We start from the raw sequence: 15,687 nt of genomic DNA, 5'->3' as shown, positions 1-15,687 counted from the left end.
CAGGGATAGGTGATGGGTTTTGTTAAGAGCTTTTACTGTGTCTAGTGAAGTGATCATTTTCCCCCAGTTTGATATTGATACCTACTGATTATCAATGCTAAACCATTCTTGAATTCCTGGGATATATTCCACTTGATCATGATGTATTATCCTTTTAAAATATATTATTGGGGGAGAGGATGTAGCTCAAGAAATTGGGTGACCACCTCCCATATGGAAAGTCCTGGGTTTGGTTTCCGGTGCCTCCTAAAGAAGATGAGCAGACACCACAATAAGCAGATGCTGCAGACACTGCAACCAGCAGACATGCCAACTGCCGCAATGAGCAGATGTCACAATAAGCAGGTGTCACAATGAGCAGATGATGCAACAGCAGGGTGCAGAAGCGGCTCAAGCAGTTGGGCACTAGCCTCCCACATGGGAGGTCCCAGCTTTAGTTCTTAGTGTCTCTTAAAGACAACAAGCAGACAAACAAGGGAGCCATCTTGAGGGGGGAGGTGGAAAAAAAATTAAAATAATAATGGATTGGTCTGCTAAGATTTTGTTTGAATATGTGTATCTATATTTATGAGAGATATTGGCCTATCATCTTCTTTTTTCATAATGCCTTTGACTAGTTTTGGTATCATAGCAATGCTCATCTCAGAGTGAGTTAGGTGGGAAATATGCCTTCCTCTTTAATTTTCTTCAAGAGCTTGGGTAGAACTGGTATTTCTTCCTTAAATGGTTGGTAAAATTAATCACTGAAGCCATGTGGGCCTGGAGTTCTCTTTGTGGAAAGATTCTTAAAAATTTAATTTATTTAATAGATACAGGCTTGTTAGGTTACCTATTTCTTCTTACATAAGCTTTCATAGTTTTTTACATGGGATTTGTTCATCTCATCTAAGTTGTCAAATGTATAACATTGTTCATAAAATTTCATTTACATGCAATTTTTATTAAAATTTCTTTTATATTATGGTTAAACTTTGTACCACACAATTTCATAGATTTTGACAAATGTATAATGGCCTGTATCCATCTTTAACTGTAGAATCTGCAGTGACATCACCTCTCTCTCTCATTTCACTGTAATTGGGATCTTCTCTCTTTTCCCCTGATCAGCCTGCCTTGAGTTTTCTCAATTTTATTGATCTTCTAAAAAAATTAGCTTTTGGTTTCACTGATGTTCCCCATTGTTTTTCTATTTTCAGATTTCAATTTCCATTCTGATCTTTATTATATCCCTTTGTTTGCTACTTTGGATTTGATGTACGCTTCTTTTTCCAATTTCTTTATGTAGAAGATGAAATCATTGGTTTGAAACCATTCTTCTTTTTTAAAATAGGCTTTTAGTAATATAATTTCCCTCTAAGTACTGCTTTAGCAACATTCCATAAATTTTGATATGTTGTGTTTTCATTTTCACTCAGTTCAAAGTACTTTTAAATTTCTCTTTGATATCTTCTTTGACCATGTGTTATTTAGAAGTGTGTTACTTGATTTCCAAATATTGGGGGCTTTCCCGTGATCTTTCTGATATTGATTTCTAATTTAGTTCTACTGTAGTCAAAGAATTTACTTTGTGTGATCTGAATCCCTTTATATTTGAGACTTGTTTTATGGTAAAAAAATATGTGTATCCCAGTAAACTTGAAAAGAGTGTGCATTTTCCTGTTGTTGTATGGCAGGTCCTACTGAGTGCCTGTTATGTCTAGTGGTTGATAGTGTTGCTCAAATCTTTTATACCATTGATGATTTTCTTTCTATTTTTTTGTCTTTCTTTCCTAAGATAAATAGATCATGCAAAACGTTACTTTAAAAAAGTAAGAGGTTCCCATATACCCCATTCCCCGCCCCCGCCCTGCTCCTTCCACATCAACATCCCCTTTCATCAGTGAGGCACATTCATTGCATTTGGTGATCTTCATACTTGTTTTAACAACTATTGAGAGAAGGGTGTTGGAATCTCCAACCATAATTTTAGATTTGTGAATTTTTCCTTGGAGTTTCTTTGTTTCGGGTTTTTTAAAAAAAGATTTATTTATTTATTTCTCTCCCCCCTCTCAGTTGTCTGTTCTTTGTGTCCATTCGCTGTGTGTTCTTCTGTGTCTGCTTGTATTCTTGTCAGCAGCCCTGGGAATTTGTGTCTCTTTTTGTTGTGTCATCTTGCTGCGTCAGCTCTCCATGTGTGCAGCGCCATTCCTGGGCAGGCTGCATTTTTTTCGCACAGGGTGGTTCTCCTTACGGGGCACACTCCCTGTGTGTGGGGCTCCCCTATGCGGGGGACACCCCTGCATGGCATGGCACTCCTTGTGCACATCAGCACTGCGCGTGGGCCAGCTCAATACATGGGTCAGGAGGCCCTTGGTTTGAACCCTGGACCTCCCATGTGGTCGGCGGATGCTCTATCCATTGACCAATCCTGCTTCTCTTGTTATTATTTTAAATCCAACCTGGCAATCTATGCTTTTTAATCGTGGTGTTTTCCATTTAAAAGAATTTTTTAAAGATTTATTTCTCCCCCGCTCCCTCATTGTTCGTGCTCAGTATTTGCTCTCTGTGTCTGCTCATCGTCTTTAAGGAAGCATCAGGAACCAAACCAGGACCTCCCATGTGGGAGGGAGGCACCTAGTCACTTGAGCCACATCCACTTCCTGCTTGTTTTGTCTCTAGTTGAGTATCCTCATTTTGTCATCTTGTGTCAGTTCATTGCAACATCTTGTTTCATCAGCTTGCTGTCTTGCTCGTCTTCTTTAGGAGGCACCAGGAACTGAACCCGGGACCTCCCATGTGGTAAGAGGGAGTTCAACCTCTTGAGCCACATCCCCTCCCCTAACCATTTAAATTTAATGTGATTATTGATATGATTTAAGTCCATATCATCTTGTATTTGCTTCCAATTTGTCCCATATGTTCTTTGTTCCCCCTCTTCTCTTTTTCTTTTTTGGATTTATTGCATATTTTTAATAATTCATTTTATCTTATTTGTTGGCTTATTAGCTCTAACATTTTGTTTTGTTATTTTAGTGGTTGTTTTAGGGTTTACAGTATGCATCTTTAACTTATAGCAGTCTACCTTCGAGTGATACTATGTCACTCCATGGAGAATATAAAAATCTTAGAATACTTCTAATTCTTTACTCCAGGTCTTTATGCTATTGTTATCACACATTTTATCTCAACATACATTATAAACCTGGCAATACATTGTTATTTTGTTACACTAAATTACCTTTCAAGGAGATGTAAATAGCAAGAAAAAAATCTTATATGTTTACCCATATAGTTACCATTTCCAGTGATCGTCATTCCTTTATGTAGATCTATATTTTTATTTAGCATCAATTTCCTTCTACCTAAAGGACATTCTATATATTTCTTTTTTTTAAGATTTGTTTCTCTCCCCTTCCCATCCCCCCTCCCTCCCTGCTAGTTGTCTGCTCTCTGTGTCCACTCGCTGCGCGTTCTTCTGTGACCGCTTCTATCCTTATCAGCAGCACTGGGAATCTGTGTTTCTTTTTGTTGCGTCATCTTGTTGTGTCAGCTCTCCGTGTGTGTGCAGCGCCATTCTTGGGCAGGCTGCACTTTCTTTCATGCTGGGCGGCTCTCCTTACAGGGCACACTCCTTGTGCGTGGGGCTCCCCTAGCGGGGGACACCCCTGCGTGGCAGGGCACTCCTTGCGCGCATCAGCGCTGCACATGGGCCAGCTCCACACGGGTCAAGGAGGCCGGGGGTTTGAACTGCGGACCTCCCGTGTGGTAGACGGACGCCCTATCCACTGGGTCAAGTCCGCATCCCTCTATATATTTCCTGTACTGAAGGTATGCTGATAATCAATTTGCTCAGCTTTTGTCTGAAAAAGTCTTTACTTTGCCTTCTTCTTTGCAAAGCATTTTCACTGGATATAGAATTCTAGTTTTTTTTTTCTTTTAGTACTTTAGAAATGCTACCTCACTCTCTTCTCACTTCTCACTTCTTTTCACATGAAATCTTCTGTCATTGTTACCGTGGCCCCTTTGTACTTAATGTGTCTTTTCTCTTTGACTGCTTTTAAGATTTTCTCTTTGTCTCTGGTTTTAAGCAATTTGATTATAATGTGCATTGGTACTGTTTCCTTCATATTTCTTGTGTTTAAGTGCCTGGGGTGCATTGAGCTTCTTGGATCTGTGGGTTTATCATATTCAGCAAATTTGGAAAAAGTTCGGCCATTATTTCTTCATTTTTTCTTCTGCTTGCCATCTTCCTTTTATAATTACTTCAATTACACATATATGCAGCTGCCTGAAGTTGTCCCATAGCTCACTAATTCTGTTTTCATCCTTTTGGATTATTTTTATTCCCTCTGAATTTTTTTTTTTATTTAAAAAAAAGTTTTTTTAACTTCTCTCCCCTTCCCACCCCCCTGCCAGTTGTCTGCTCTCTGTGTCCATTCTCTGTGTGTTCTTCTGTGACCGCTTCTATCCTTATCAGCGGCATCAGGAATCTGTGTTTCTTTTTGTTGCGTCATCTTGTTGTGTCAGCTTGCCATGTGTGTGGCGCCATTCTTGGGCAGGCTGCACTTTCTTTCGTGCTGGGTGGCTCTCCTTATTGGGTGCACTCCTTGTGCATGGGGCTCCCCTGCGCGCAGGACACCCCTGCATGGCACGGTACTCCTTGAGCACATCAGCACTGCGCATGGGCCAGCTCCACACAGGTCAAGGAGGCCCGGGTTTGAACCGCGGACCTCCCATGTGGTAGGTGGACGCCCTATCCATTGGGCCAAGTCTGCTGCCCCCTCTGAATTTCATTCTAGGTTGTTTCTTTTGTTATGTCTTCAGGTTCACTAATCTTTTCTTTTGCAATGTCTAATCTTTCATCATTTCCATGCAGTGTATTTCTCATCTCAGACGTTGTAGTTTCACCTCTAGAAATTCACTTTATTTTTAAAATTTATTTCTCTCCCTTCCCTCCCCGCCCCCGGGTCTGTTCTCTGTGTTCATTCACTGTGTGTTCTTCTGTGTCCACTTGTATTCTTGTCAGTGGCACCCAGAATCTGTGTCTCTTTTTGTTGCATCATCTTGTTGCGTCAGTTCTCCGTGTGTGCAGCGCCACTCCTGGGCAGGCTGCTCTTTTTTTTTTTCACACAGGCTGTCCTTGTGGGGTGCACTCCTTGTGCGTGGGGCTCCCCTATGCAGGGACATCACTGCATGGCACGGCACTTCTTGTGTGCATCAGCACTGCGTGTGGCCCAGCTCAACACATGGGTCAGGAAGTCGTGGGTTTGAACCCTGGACCTCCCTTGTGGTAGGCGAATGCTCTGTCCATTGAGCCAAATCCACTTCCCTCTAGAAGTTCACTTTAGGTCTTTTTTGTGTTTCATGTCTCTACTTCACTTTTGGTACATCTGGAATCCAGTTATAACTGTTTTAATGTCCTTCTCAACTAATTCTGACATCTTGTGTCATTTCTGGTTTGATTTTTATTTGCTTATTATTTTCCTATGAGTTGTGTTTTCCTGCCTTTTTCATGCCTGGTAATCTTTGATTAGGTACTGGGCATTGTGAATTTTGCCTTGCTGGATCCTTTGCTCTGAGATGCTGTTACATTACTTGGGAACAGTTTGGCCATTCTGAGTCTCCCTTTTAAGATCTGATAGTGGGACAGAACAGCATTTAGTCTATGGCTTCTTTTTCCCACCACTAAGATAAAACTATCCTGAGTATTCTAACACATGCTCTGTGAATCACAAGGTTTTCCAGTCCAGATGGTGGATACAGACACTAACTATATCTATTCTTACGTAAGTGTCAGGCACTGTCCTAAAATCCCTTCAGATTGTTTTTTCCCTGGCAAGGGGTAGTTACTTCCCATTATGTGCTGACCCACTGAATACTCAGAAGGGTCATTTTGTAGATCTCTGCAGTTCTCTCTCTTTGCAGCTATCCCCTCGCTGGAATTCTGTGCTGTAAACTCTAGCTGCTTTGGTGTCCCCATTCTCTCAGTTCCATCTCCTCAATTCAGAAAGTCCACTGGGCTCTGCCTGGCTTCTCCCTCTCTGAGATTTGGCTTGGAAACTTGCTCTAGGAAGTAAGCTGGGGCAATTGTAAAGTTTACCCCAACATTTTCTTCATCTCTCAGGAATCATTATTCTTTATTGCCAGATATCCAGTGTCTTGAAAGCAGTTTTTCAAAAATTTTGTCTGTTTTGTTGTTGTGATTTTAGGTGGGAGGGTAAATCTGTTCCCATTTACTTTATCTTGCCTGGAAGCATAAGTTCTCATTTTTATTTTTAGTTCACTGTTTTTAGGAACTTAAAAATTAACTGTTTATTATTATCATCATCACAGCAGCAGCAATATATCCATGCAATTAAAAACTGAGAGTATAAAAGAGGAATCAGTAGGATTTTCCTTTCATTCTGTATCTCCAGTTTCCCTCCCCAGAGACAACCACTATTAACAGCTTCTTTTATGGCATTCCAGATATTTCCTATGCATATATGGGCATTAATCTACCTTTATACTTTAAAAAACCCACACGATCATATAAAGTTCATGGTTCTGTACCTTGTATTTTTCTACCTATACAATAGCACAAAGAGAGACCCATATTAGTACCAATAGAACAACTTTACTCTTTTTAACAGCTGCATAATTTTCCACTGGGTAGATGCACCCTAATTTATTTAACCTGTGACTTCTTAATGGTCATTCAGGATGTTTCCAGTCTTTTGCTATGACAATGCTACAATAAATATTCTTTTTACTCAGGTCTTCATATGCATATTGGAGTTTATCTTTAGGAGAAATTCCTGGAAGTAGAATATTTGGATTAAGGGATACATGCATTTTACTTTTGTTAGATGTTGCCAAATTGCATTGAAGAGGCTTCTGCATTTCTGCTTGAGAGGTTTTCTTTTTTTTTCAAAATGATTACTCCTATTGGGTTGAGAAAGATGGTCTACGGAGTTAAAAAAAAAAAATCCCCCAACTTCTTTTTGAATAATTTTTATCCATACTTAAAATTTAAAAAGAGAAAACCCTTAAGGAATTATTACTGATTTGTTTTTACTTTTGAGTGACATCATATGTTCAGATTTTGTCTTCTACATCAGCAAACTGTCTTGTAATCATCTGCAAATTGCTGGTGCTTCATATAAATGTAATTGGGTGAAAATGCAGACCCTGCAATGGAGTGGGGTGGGCAGTGGGAGTAGAAAAGAACATCAGAATACCATACCCAAGAGGGCACATGGTCTGTCTGTAATATATGAACTTCTTGAATGTCTGAAGTTTGTAACCAACCGTTCAAAGAGATCCAAGATAATTTCAAAAGTGGAGTTTTCATGAGAAATTTGGAGAGTGCTTGTGTATGCTTGTGGGTGCCAGGGAAAAGAGGCAAGACATCTTAGTTACAGCTCACAATTATTTATGTCATTAGATCTTTTGTGTGCTTGTTAGGTACACAATAAAAACCACCTCAACCACTTATGGTTGAACATTAGATCAAGGGATACATGAAGAACAGGGAGAAACAATGAAGAAAAATTTCAAAGAGACAAAATGAGCCTTCATATTCACTGCTGATTGGAAATGAAGATGACTTTCCAAAATAACCTGAATTCTTGGGAAGTAAGTCTTTGGAAATCAGTTCACCATTGGACTGTAGGCAGATAGGGGCATCTACTTGATGATTTCCTCCTGATAATTATTCTCTACCTTTATTTGTCATCAGTTTTTTGTTTTTGTTTGCTGAAACCTGTTTACATCTTCTGTAAAGTAGTAATAGGGAAACGGACTTTGGCCCAGTGGTTAGGGGGTCCGTCTACCACATGGGAGGTCCGTGGTTCAAGCCCCGGGGCCTCCTTGACCCGTGTGGAGCTGGCCCATGCACAGTGCTGATGCGCGCAAGGAGTGCCCTGCCACACAGGGGTGTCCCCTGCGTAGGGGAGCCCCACGTGCAAGGAGTGCACCCCGTAAGGAGAGCCGCCCAGCGCAAAGGAGGGAGCAGCCTGCCAGAGGAATGGCGCCGCCCACACTTCCCATGCCGCTGATGACAACAGAAGCGGACAAAGAAACAAGATGCAGCAAAAAGACACAGAGAACAGACAACCGGGGGAGGGGAGGGGAATTAAATAAATAAAAATAAATCTTTAAAAAATAATAATAATAATAATTCAAGATTATGACAAAGAAAAGTTTGTTAAATTTCATACCCTTCAAAGAAAGCAATTTAGAAAATGTTAAATAGGTACTCTGGATTCACTGAATACTTTGTGATGTGACCACATGAGCTAAATCAATGTTCAAACTCTAAACTTCTTCAAAAGTTGACTTAAAAAGTGCTTGGCCCTCTTGTCTCCATTTGTTTTCAAACCAAGGATAACTAACTGGCCCTCAGGGATGGAAAAGAGAACAGCTAAAACCCGAAGCTGAAGATCACCAAGAACCCCAGGAAAAAAGGAGGTGTGTCTTCCTTTTTTAACCCATCAATTAACTCACCATCAATTAATATTTACTGAATGAATGTCCACTCATCGCCATGCTAACTTAGCTTCCACAAAACCCCAGATCATCAGTAGGTTTCAAAAGAAGGAAAAACCAGAGTTCAGTGATGTCTACTTTACATGCGGACATTCTCATTTATTGCTGGCCATGTTATAAATCACTGATAAGCCACAAATAATCTTATAAAGGAGAAGACATACGCATAGCAGATTTGTGGAATGAATGAATGAGTCCACAGACTGCAGTTAGTTCCAGAGGGATGTACATAGCAAGGTCTCTGGTCACAAAGGGGCCAGGATGTGGACCCTGCCACACGGTGCTCTCTGTCTAGGTGGGACGCCTATCAAGGTTCTAGACATCTGCCATTTTGCCCACCCAAAGTCTCTTCTGTCTTCTTCTGGTTACAGTGTTCTGGGTTTCTCTGGATAAGAACATCTCCTTCCCTTTGAGCCCATGTGGCTTGAGACTATGAAAACTGCTGAGGGCATAAGACCCAGGTCTGCTGCCCTGTCACAGTGTCCATTCTACCCACCACAGAGATGAGCATGGGGTCTTTACCTGGGATTTTTATAGGAACTTTTAAGAGAAGGGAACTATTACTCTCTCTCTACTGGGCTAGACACCACCATAGGGGGAGATCCTGCTTGAGAATGAACCCAGGAAAATGAAGAGCCAGGAGGAAGAGAGAGACCAACATTATCACTCAAACCTGTGGATCCAGCCATAGATCTCTGTACTTTTTTTAAAGATTTATTTATTTATTTCTCCCCTCTCCCTCCATTGCCTGCTCTCTGTGTCCATTCGCTGTGTGTTCTTCTGTGTCTGCTTGTATTCTCATTAGGCGGCTTCAGGAACTGATCCTGGGACCTTCCAGAGTGAGAGGAAGGCAATCATTCTCTTGTGCCACCTCAGCTCCCTGACCTGCTGCATCTCTTATTCTCTCTCCTCTGGGTCTCTTTGTTGTGACATCTTGCTGCATCAGCTCTCCACATTGGCCAGCACTCTTGCGTGGAGCAGCTCTCCTGCACAGGGCAGCACTCCGCGTGGGCCAGCTTGTCACATGGGCCAGCTTGCCTTCACTAGGAGGCCCTGGGTATCGTACCCTGGACCTCCTATATGGTAGATGGGAGCCCAATTGCTTGAGCCACATCTGCTTCCCAATCCCCATACTTCTTGGTTACATATGTCCCCCAATTTTTTTTTTTTTTTATTAAGTAAGTTTGAACTGGATCTCATGCTCAACTAATATAAGGGCTTTCTAAAACCATCATGCCATTTGAAAGGAACACAAGAATTTTTAAAGATCTAGAACACTTGAGGATCAAGAGGCACTCTCTTTGAAACCCTCTTAAAAAGAGAACAAAGGCTTGGAGGCCTCTGCCTTTCTGTTTTCAAAAGGGTTTAAAAAAACATACCATTTAGTGAGTGGAAGGAACACTGGGTATGGAGTCCAACAGGCTGGGGTTTAAATCCGGGTTTAAATCTCAGCTCCACTAATTACTAGCAACTTACTTATCACTCTGATCTTCCATTTTTTTAATCCAGATAAGCCTGTTTTTTTGGTGAGGATTATGGCAGTTCCTTATCACATCTTGTAATTATGTATTGTATAATTATTTAATTATTATCTGCAGGGGTCAAGTCTACAGTGCACTTTTTTTTCTTTCCAAAACTACGGTGAGTGTCTAGAAACAGAAATGCTTAAAACACATTTGCTGAATGACCGTATGGATAAGTGATTACAGAAGACCACATGAGTATGTGCCTGGCACAGTGTAGATGGGCAATAAATACTAGTTTCCTTTCCTTTTGGACCAGAGGTCACAAGCCCCAAGGCCAATAGGGGCCAGGCAGGTAATGAACTTGGGCTAAGCTTGCTAGGGGCAGAATAGAGGTGTGCCCCTTCTAATGGGGAAGACATGACTTAACTTCAACCATGCATTGCCCCTTGGGATCTAGAGTGGCCAGATTTTCTTTCAAGAGAAGACAGAAATTTTTAGGTAAAATGTTATAACTTTTAAACATGGGTATGAACACCTACACACATACATACAAGTACGGATATACAGGAAGGCAAGCAAAGCATGCCTGGGAGCTGGATTTACCCCTTGGGCGACCAGTGCATTACACCTGGGACCCACGTACGGTAAGAGGTTCAGGAGCACAGCCACGGTTGGCCACGTGACAGTGACTGTACATACCAGCCAGCGACTCAGAGCTCTGGCTGGGGATGTTGTGAGATGCCTCCTGAAGGACGTAGGCAGACGTGGAGAGGGGAGAAGGGCAGATGCTGCTGGCCGGGACGTAAGGAGGGTTGTAGGATGAGCTGTAATACTGGGAGTACTGGCTCTGAGGGAATCCAGGGTAAGAAGGATAGTCCTGGGAAGGGAAAAAAACACGGATGTGAGTGAGGAAGGTCGTCTGGGTTTGGGTCCCCAGTGAGCCCAGTCACAGGTGGCTGGAGGCAAGGGGATGCATGGGGCGAGTCCACCGTTGTCTGTCTTGCCTCCCTCTCCCTCTAAACAAATACAAATTCTCTAAGCACAGGCATCTGTCTTGATTTGGGTTTCTCCAAAAGCAGACCCTGCGACAAGGATTTGAGTGTAAGCAGCATGATTGGGAGGTGAAGGAAATGCCAGGAGGGAAGTGGGGAAGTGAGGCTGGGAGGAGAAGGGCGTCAACGCAGGCAGCTTCTACCCTGGGCCACTGGAGCTGAGCCCTACGGGGGAAAGCACACACCTCAGCGTCCTCGCTTCCAAGGGGGAAGGGAGCTGGGGTAGCAAGACACCAACTCCACTCAGTCTTTGTTTAAGGGTGGCCCCCAGGGGCTTTGGATCCTCTGGCCCTTCCTCCTGCCCAGTGCACTGGTACCGGCAGCTGAAGGTCAGCAGGTACACCCCATTGGTGTAGGTGTGGCACTGATGGCATCTGTCTTGGACACGGATGCATCCCTAGAGCCTGAGCCAGTGCCTAGCAATAAAGACTCCCAATAAATCTTAGACAAGTTAATGAAAAGGGAACAAGAAAGGGCACATATGGGCACACACCCAGGAGACCAGGTGATGTTTTAGCTTCAGGGGGGTACAAGTAGAGCAGGACCTGTATGGCATCAGGGGTCTGGAATATTCTAGGAGGGAGCCTTGGAGATCAAACCATTCCCCTTTTATCAAGCTTTGCTTCAACTGACAGATATTGCAACAACAGTCACTGTTTCAAATACTCTGACCCCCCATCACCAGAAACCAATCCTGCGAGGAACCTAGTGGAAGGTTCAGCTTCCTGGGTCCCACCCAAACCAACAGAATCAGAAGTTCTGGGTATGCTATCCAGGGACTCTGTGTTGTTCATACGCCTTTGGTGAAATGGACAAAAACACCCAGAGTTAAGGACCATACCTTATAATGTCTTGTCTTTAAGTATTTTATCTACGTATATAACACGCTGAAATAATACAAAAATATATGAAATAATTTTCATATGTACCAAAGGTTAAGCCATTTATATTCTTCAGCTCACAAAGAAGAAAGAGTGCATTCCTAGTATTTAAATATACCCCTAAGGCCCATCCACCTGACAGTTTTAACTCTAGCTTGAAAGCTTGTAACTTTTTGTTTTGAAATAATTTTGAACTTATGGAAAAGGTGCACAAATAGTACACAGAGTTCCCTTATACATTTAGCAGGTGAATTTTTCATTCACTCTTTTACGTGAAATCGAGAAGCAACGTATTAGACATTATTCATCTTTATAGTGCCAACTTAGTACGATTTAACCAGCATTTATAAAGCACCTGGTGTGTGCCGGGCACTAGCTGCTGAGAGGCACCAGGGAGGCAGTGGGGAACAAGATGTATTTTCAGCCTTGAGAAGCTTACAGTCTCACAAAAGAGCACATGCACTTGCATTTTTATATTTCAGATTCAACAGCCAATGGATGTTGAACACATAATATTGGCATGACCTTACATCCTTTTTCCCCCCCTTGCATCTTTCAAATTTTAATAATTCCACCATCTCTTCCTCTACACTATATCTTTCCAATGGCCCTTTGCATAATCTAGCCCCCAGAACCTCCAAATCCAGGGGCTACGAGGCAGGGTTTCCAGTGGTGATGGTATATGCCAGTGGGCTGTCTGGGTGCTATGATTAAAGGGAATATTTAAGGAAATAACAAAAAAAAGAGCCCCCCCTCCCCCCGGTGGGCAGATACATCTACCTGATGCACAGTCCCGAATCCTGCTGCGTTGGTCAGTCCATTTGCTCCTTGATAGAGCCCCGTGGTGCCTGTGGGAAGGAGGGACAGGGGTACAAATTAGGTTGCTTACAGTTAGGGAGGCATGCGAAGGAGAAGGCTGCAGCCGAAAGATGGGGTCTTGAGGGCTGACAGGCTGGGATAGAACCTGAGGGCTTGGCAGGTCACCAATTCTCTCAGAACTTCAATTTCCTCAAGAAATGACAAAAATTAGTAGCACCTTCTTAGGGTTGTGGTGAGAAACAAAGGAGACAGTGCCCATAGCACAGACTCTGGCCCCCTGTAACTGTGCTTCGAATATGTGAATGAAATGACTTTACCTCTCTGATCTTCATTGCCCCTATCTGCAAAATGGGAATAAAAATGATATCACTGCTAGAAAGCGCTGTTTTGTGAAAGATTGGGTAAACGAATGCTGGAAGGAATGGGGGTCGGTTTAGACCAGAGGGTCAGGGAAAACCTCTCTGCAAAGACATCTGAGCAGAGACTTGAATGATGAGAAGAGGCTAGCGATGGGATTCCTACCAGACAATCTCTACACTTTGGAGGCACAAACGAGCTCAGCAGGTTCGAGAAACAGGTGGAGGCCAGAGGGGCAGGTGTTGAGAGAGAAGCTTGTGTGTCAGGTTCGTTCTGAGCTCTGTATATATATTTACCCATTTAATCCTTCTAATAACACTACGGAGGTTGTAACGTGGATGCTCATGCCACACAGGAGGAAAGCGAGGCATGGAAAAGTTAAGTATCGTGCTGTACCTAGCCAGCAAGTGACAGTGGCTGGGATCAGAACCCAGGCAGGCTGGCTCCAGGGTCGGTGTTCTCAGCTGCCACTGCTTCTGTTTAAAACTGTTTATTGGGTAGTGCTGATGCGTGCAACGAGTGCCGTGCCACGCAGGGGTGTCCCCCACGTAGGGGAGCCCCACGCGCAAGGAGTGCGCCCCGTAAGGAGAACAGCCCGGCGCGAAAGAAAGTGCAGCCTGACCAGGAATGGCGCCGCACACATGGAGAGCTGACACAACAAGGTGACGCAACAAAAAAAAACGCAGATTCCTGTGCCACTGACAACAACAGAAGCGGACAAAGAAGACGCAGCAAATAGACACAGAAAACAGACAACCGGGGTGGGGGGGGGGGGGAAGGGGAGAGAAATAAATAAATAAATCTTTATTTTTTTATTTTTTATTTTTTAAAGATTTATTTATTTATTTAATTCCCCCCCCTCCCCTGGTTGTCTGTTCTTGGTGTCTATTTGCTGCGTCTTGTTTCTTTGTGCGCTTCTGTTGTCATCAGCGGCACAGGAAGTGTGGGCGGCGCCATTCCTGGGCAGGCTGCTCTTTCTTTTCACGCTGGGCGGCTCTCCTCACGGGCACACTCCTTGCGCGTGGGGCTCCCCCACGCGGGGGACACCCTTGCGTGGCACGGCACTCCTTGCGCGCATCAGCACTGCGCATGGCCAGCTCCACACGGGTCAAGGAGGCCCGGGGTTTGAACCGCGGACCTCCCATATGGTAGACGGACGCCCTAACCACTGGGCCAAAGTCCGTTTCCCAATAAATAAATCTTTAAAAAACAAAACAAAACTGTTTATTGTAGTATAATTTATATACTGTAAGACTCCCCCTGTGAGTGCCACTTCAATGATTTTGAAAGTACATTGATATCACTGTGCAATCATTATCACCATTCCACTTCAGACACTTCCATCACGTCCAAAATTCCCTTGTGCCTGCTTCCAGTCAGTCCCAACACCCACCCTCAACCTTAGACAATGCCGATCAGTTCCTGATTTTACAGTTTTGCCTCTTCTGGAAATTTCATATAAATGGGCTTCTTTCACTTAGTATAATGTTTTCGAGGTTCATCCATGTTGTTGTGTGCATCAGTAGTTCTTTTTATTGCTGAGTAGTAGTCCATTGCATGGATGTACCACCTTGTGTTTATTCATTTAACAGTTGATGGACATTTGAATTATTTATATATTTTTGGTTACTATGAATAATGCTGTTATGAACACTTGCATACAAGTCTTTGTGTGGACAGTTTTTCATTTCTCTTGGGTAGATAACTAGGAATAGAATTGCTGGGTCATGTGTATGTATATACTTAACTTTTAAGAAATAGCCAAACTGTTTTCCGAAGTGGTTGAACCATGTATGGGAGTCTCACTTCCTCTAACACCTAGCATTTTTAGTCTATTTTCTTTTCAAGATTTATTTTATTTATAAATCCTCACCTCATTTTTTGTGCTTGCTGTAGGCTCTCTGTATCTCTTCATTGTGTGCTGTGTCTGCTCATCTTCTTTTTAGGAGGCAACAGGGAACTGAACCTGGAACCTCACATGTGGGAGGAAGGTGCCCAATCACTTGGGCCACATCTGCTCCCTGCTTGTTGAGACTCTCATTATATTTCCTCATTTTGTCTCCTCGTTGCATCATCTCATTGAATCACCCTGCTGAGTCAGCTCGCTGTCTTGCTCATCTTCTTTAGGAGATACCAGGAACTGTACCCAGGATCTCCCATGTGGTAGGTGGGTGCCCAACAGCTTGAATCACATCTGTTTCCCTAATCTTTTTGATTATAGCCATTCTAGTAGGTGTGTAGTGGTATCTTGTGATTTTAATATGCATTTTTCTAATGACTAATGATGTTGGGCATCTTTTCATGTGCTTATTAACTAATTTTTTTTTTAAGATTTATTTTATTTATTTCTCTCCCCCCCCCATTGTCTGCTCTCTGTGTCCATTCACTGTGTATTCTTCTGCATCCACTTGCATTGTCAGGTGGCACTGGGACACTGCATCTCTTTTTTGTTGCATCATCTTGCTGCACCAGCTCTCTGTTTGTGTGGCGCCACTCCTGGGAGGACTGCCCTTTTTTCACACAGGGCAGCTCTCCTTACAGGGTGCACTCCTTGTGCGTGGGGCACCCCCACATGGGGATGCCCCGATGTGGCATGGCAGTCCT

The 15,687-nt window shown here is 43.0% G+C and overlaps 1 protein-coding gene across 7 annotated transcripts in view; it reads right to left on the bottom strand.

Moving 5' to 3' along the window:
* The window catches only part of EYA2 (EYA transcriptional coactivator and phosphatase 2), a 297,037-nt gene that overhangs the window by 112,960 nt on the left and 168,390 nt on the right, over window positions 1-15,687 (bottom strand). For all 7 annotated transcript variants that reach the window (XM_058287182.2, XM_071211753.1, XM_004469912.5 and 4 more), the window contains 2 exons: window positions 12,688-12,755; window positions 10,674-10,851 (listed from right to left, as the gene is read on the bottom strand). In XM_058287182.2, the coding sequence (XP_058143165.1) occupies window positions 10,674-10,851; window positions 12,688-12,755 (246 nt within the window). The remainder of the gene's footprint in view (window positions 1-10,673; window positions 10,852-12,687; window positions 12,756-15,687) is intronic.

This window comes from Dasypus novemcinctus, chromosome 24 (assembly GCF_030445035.2).
Source record: "Dasypus novemcinctus isolate mDasNov1 chromosome 24, mDasNov1.1.hap2, whole genome shotgun sequence".
Classification (NCBI taxonomy): Eukaryota; Metazoa; Chordata; class Mammalia; order Cingulata; family Dasypodidae; genus Dasypus; species Dasypus novemcinctus.
Note: the sequence above shows the minus strand (reverse complement) of the source record. Positions and strands in the feature narration are given on the sequence as shown.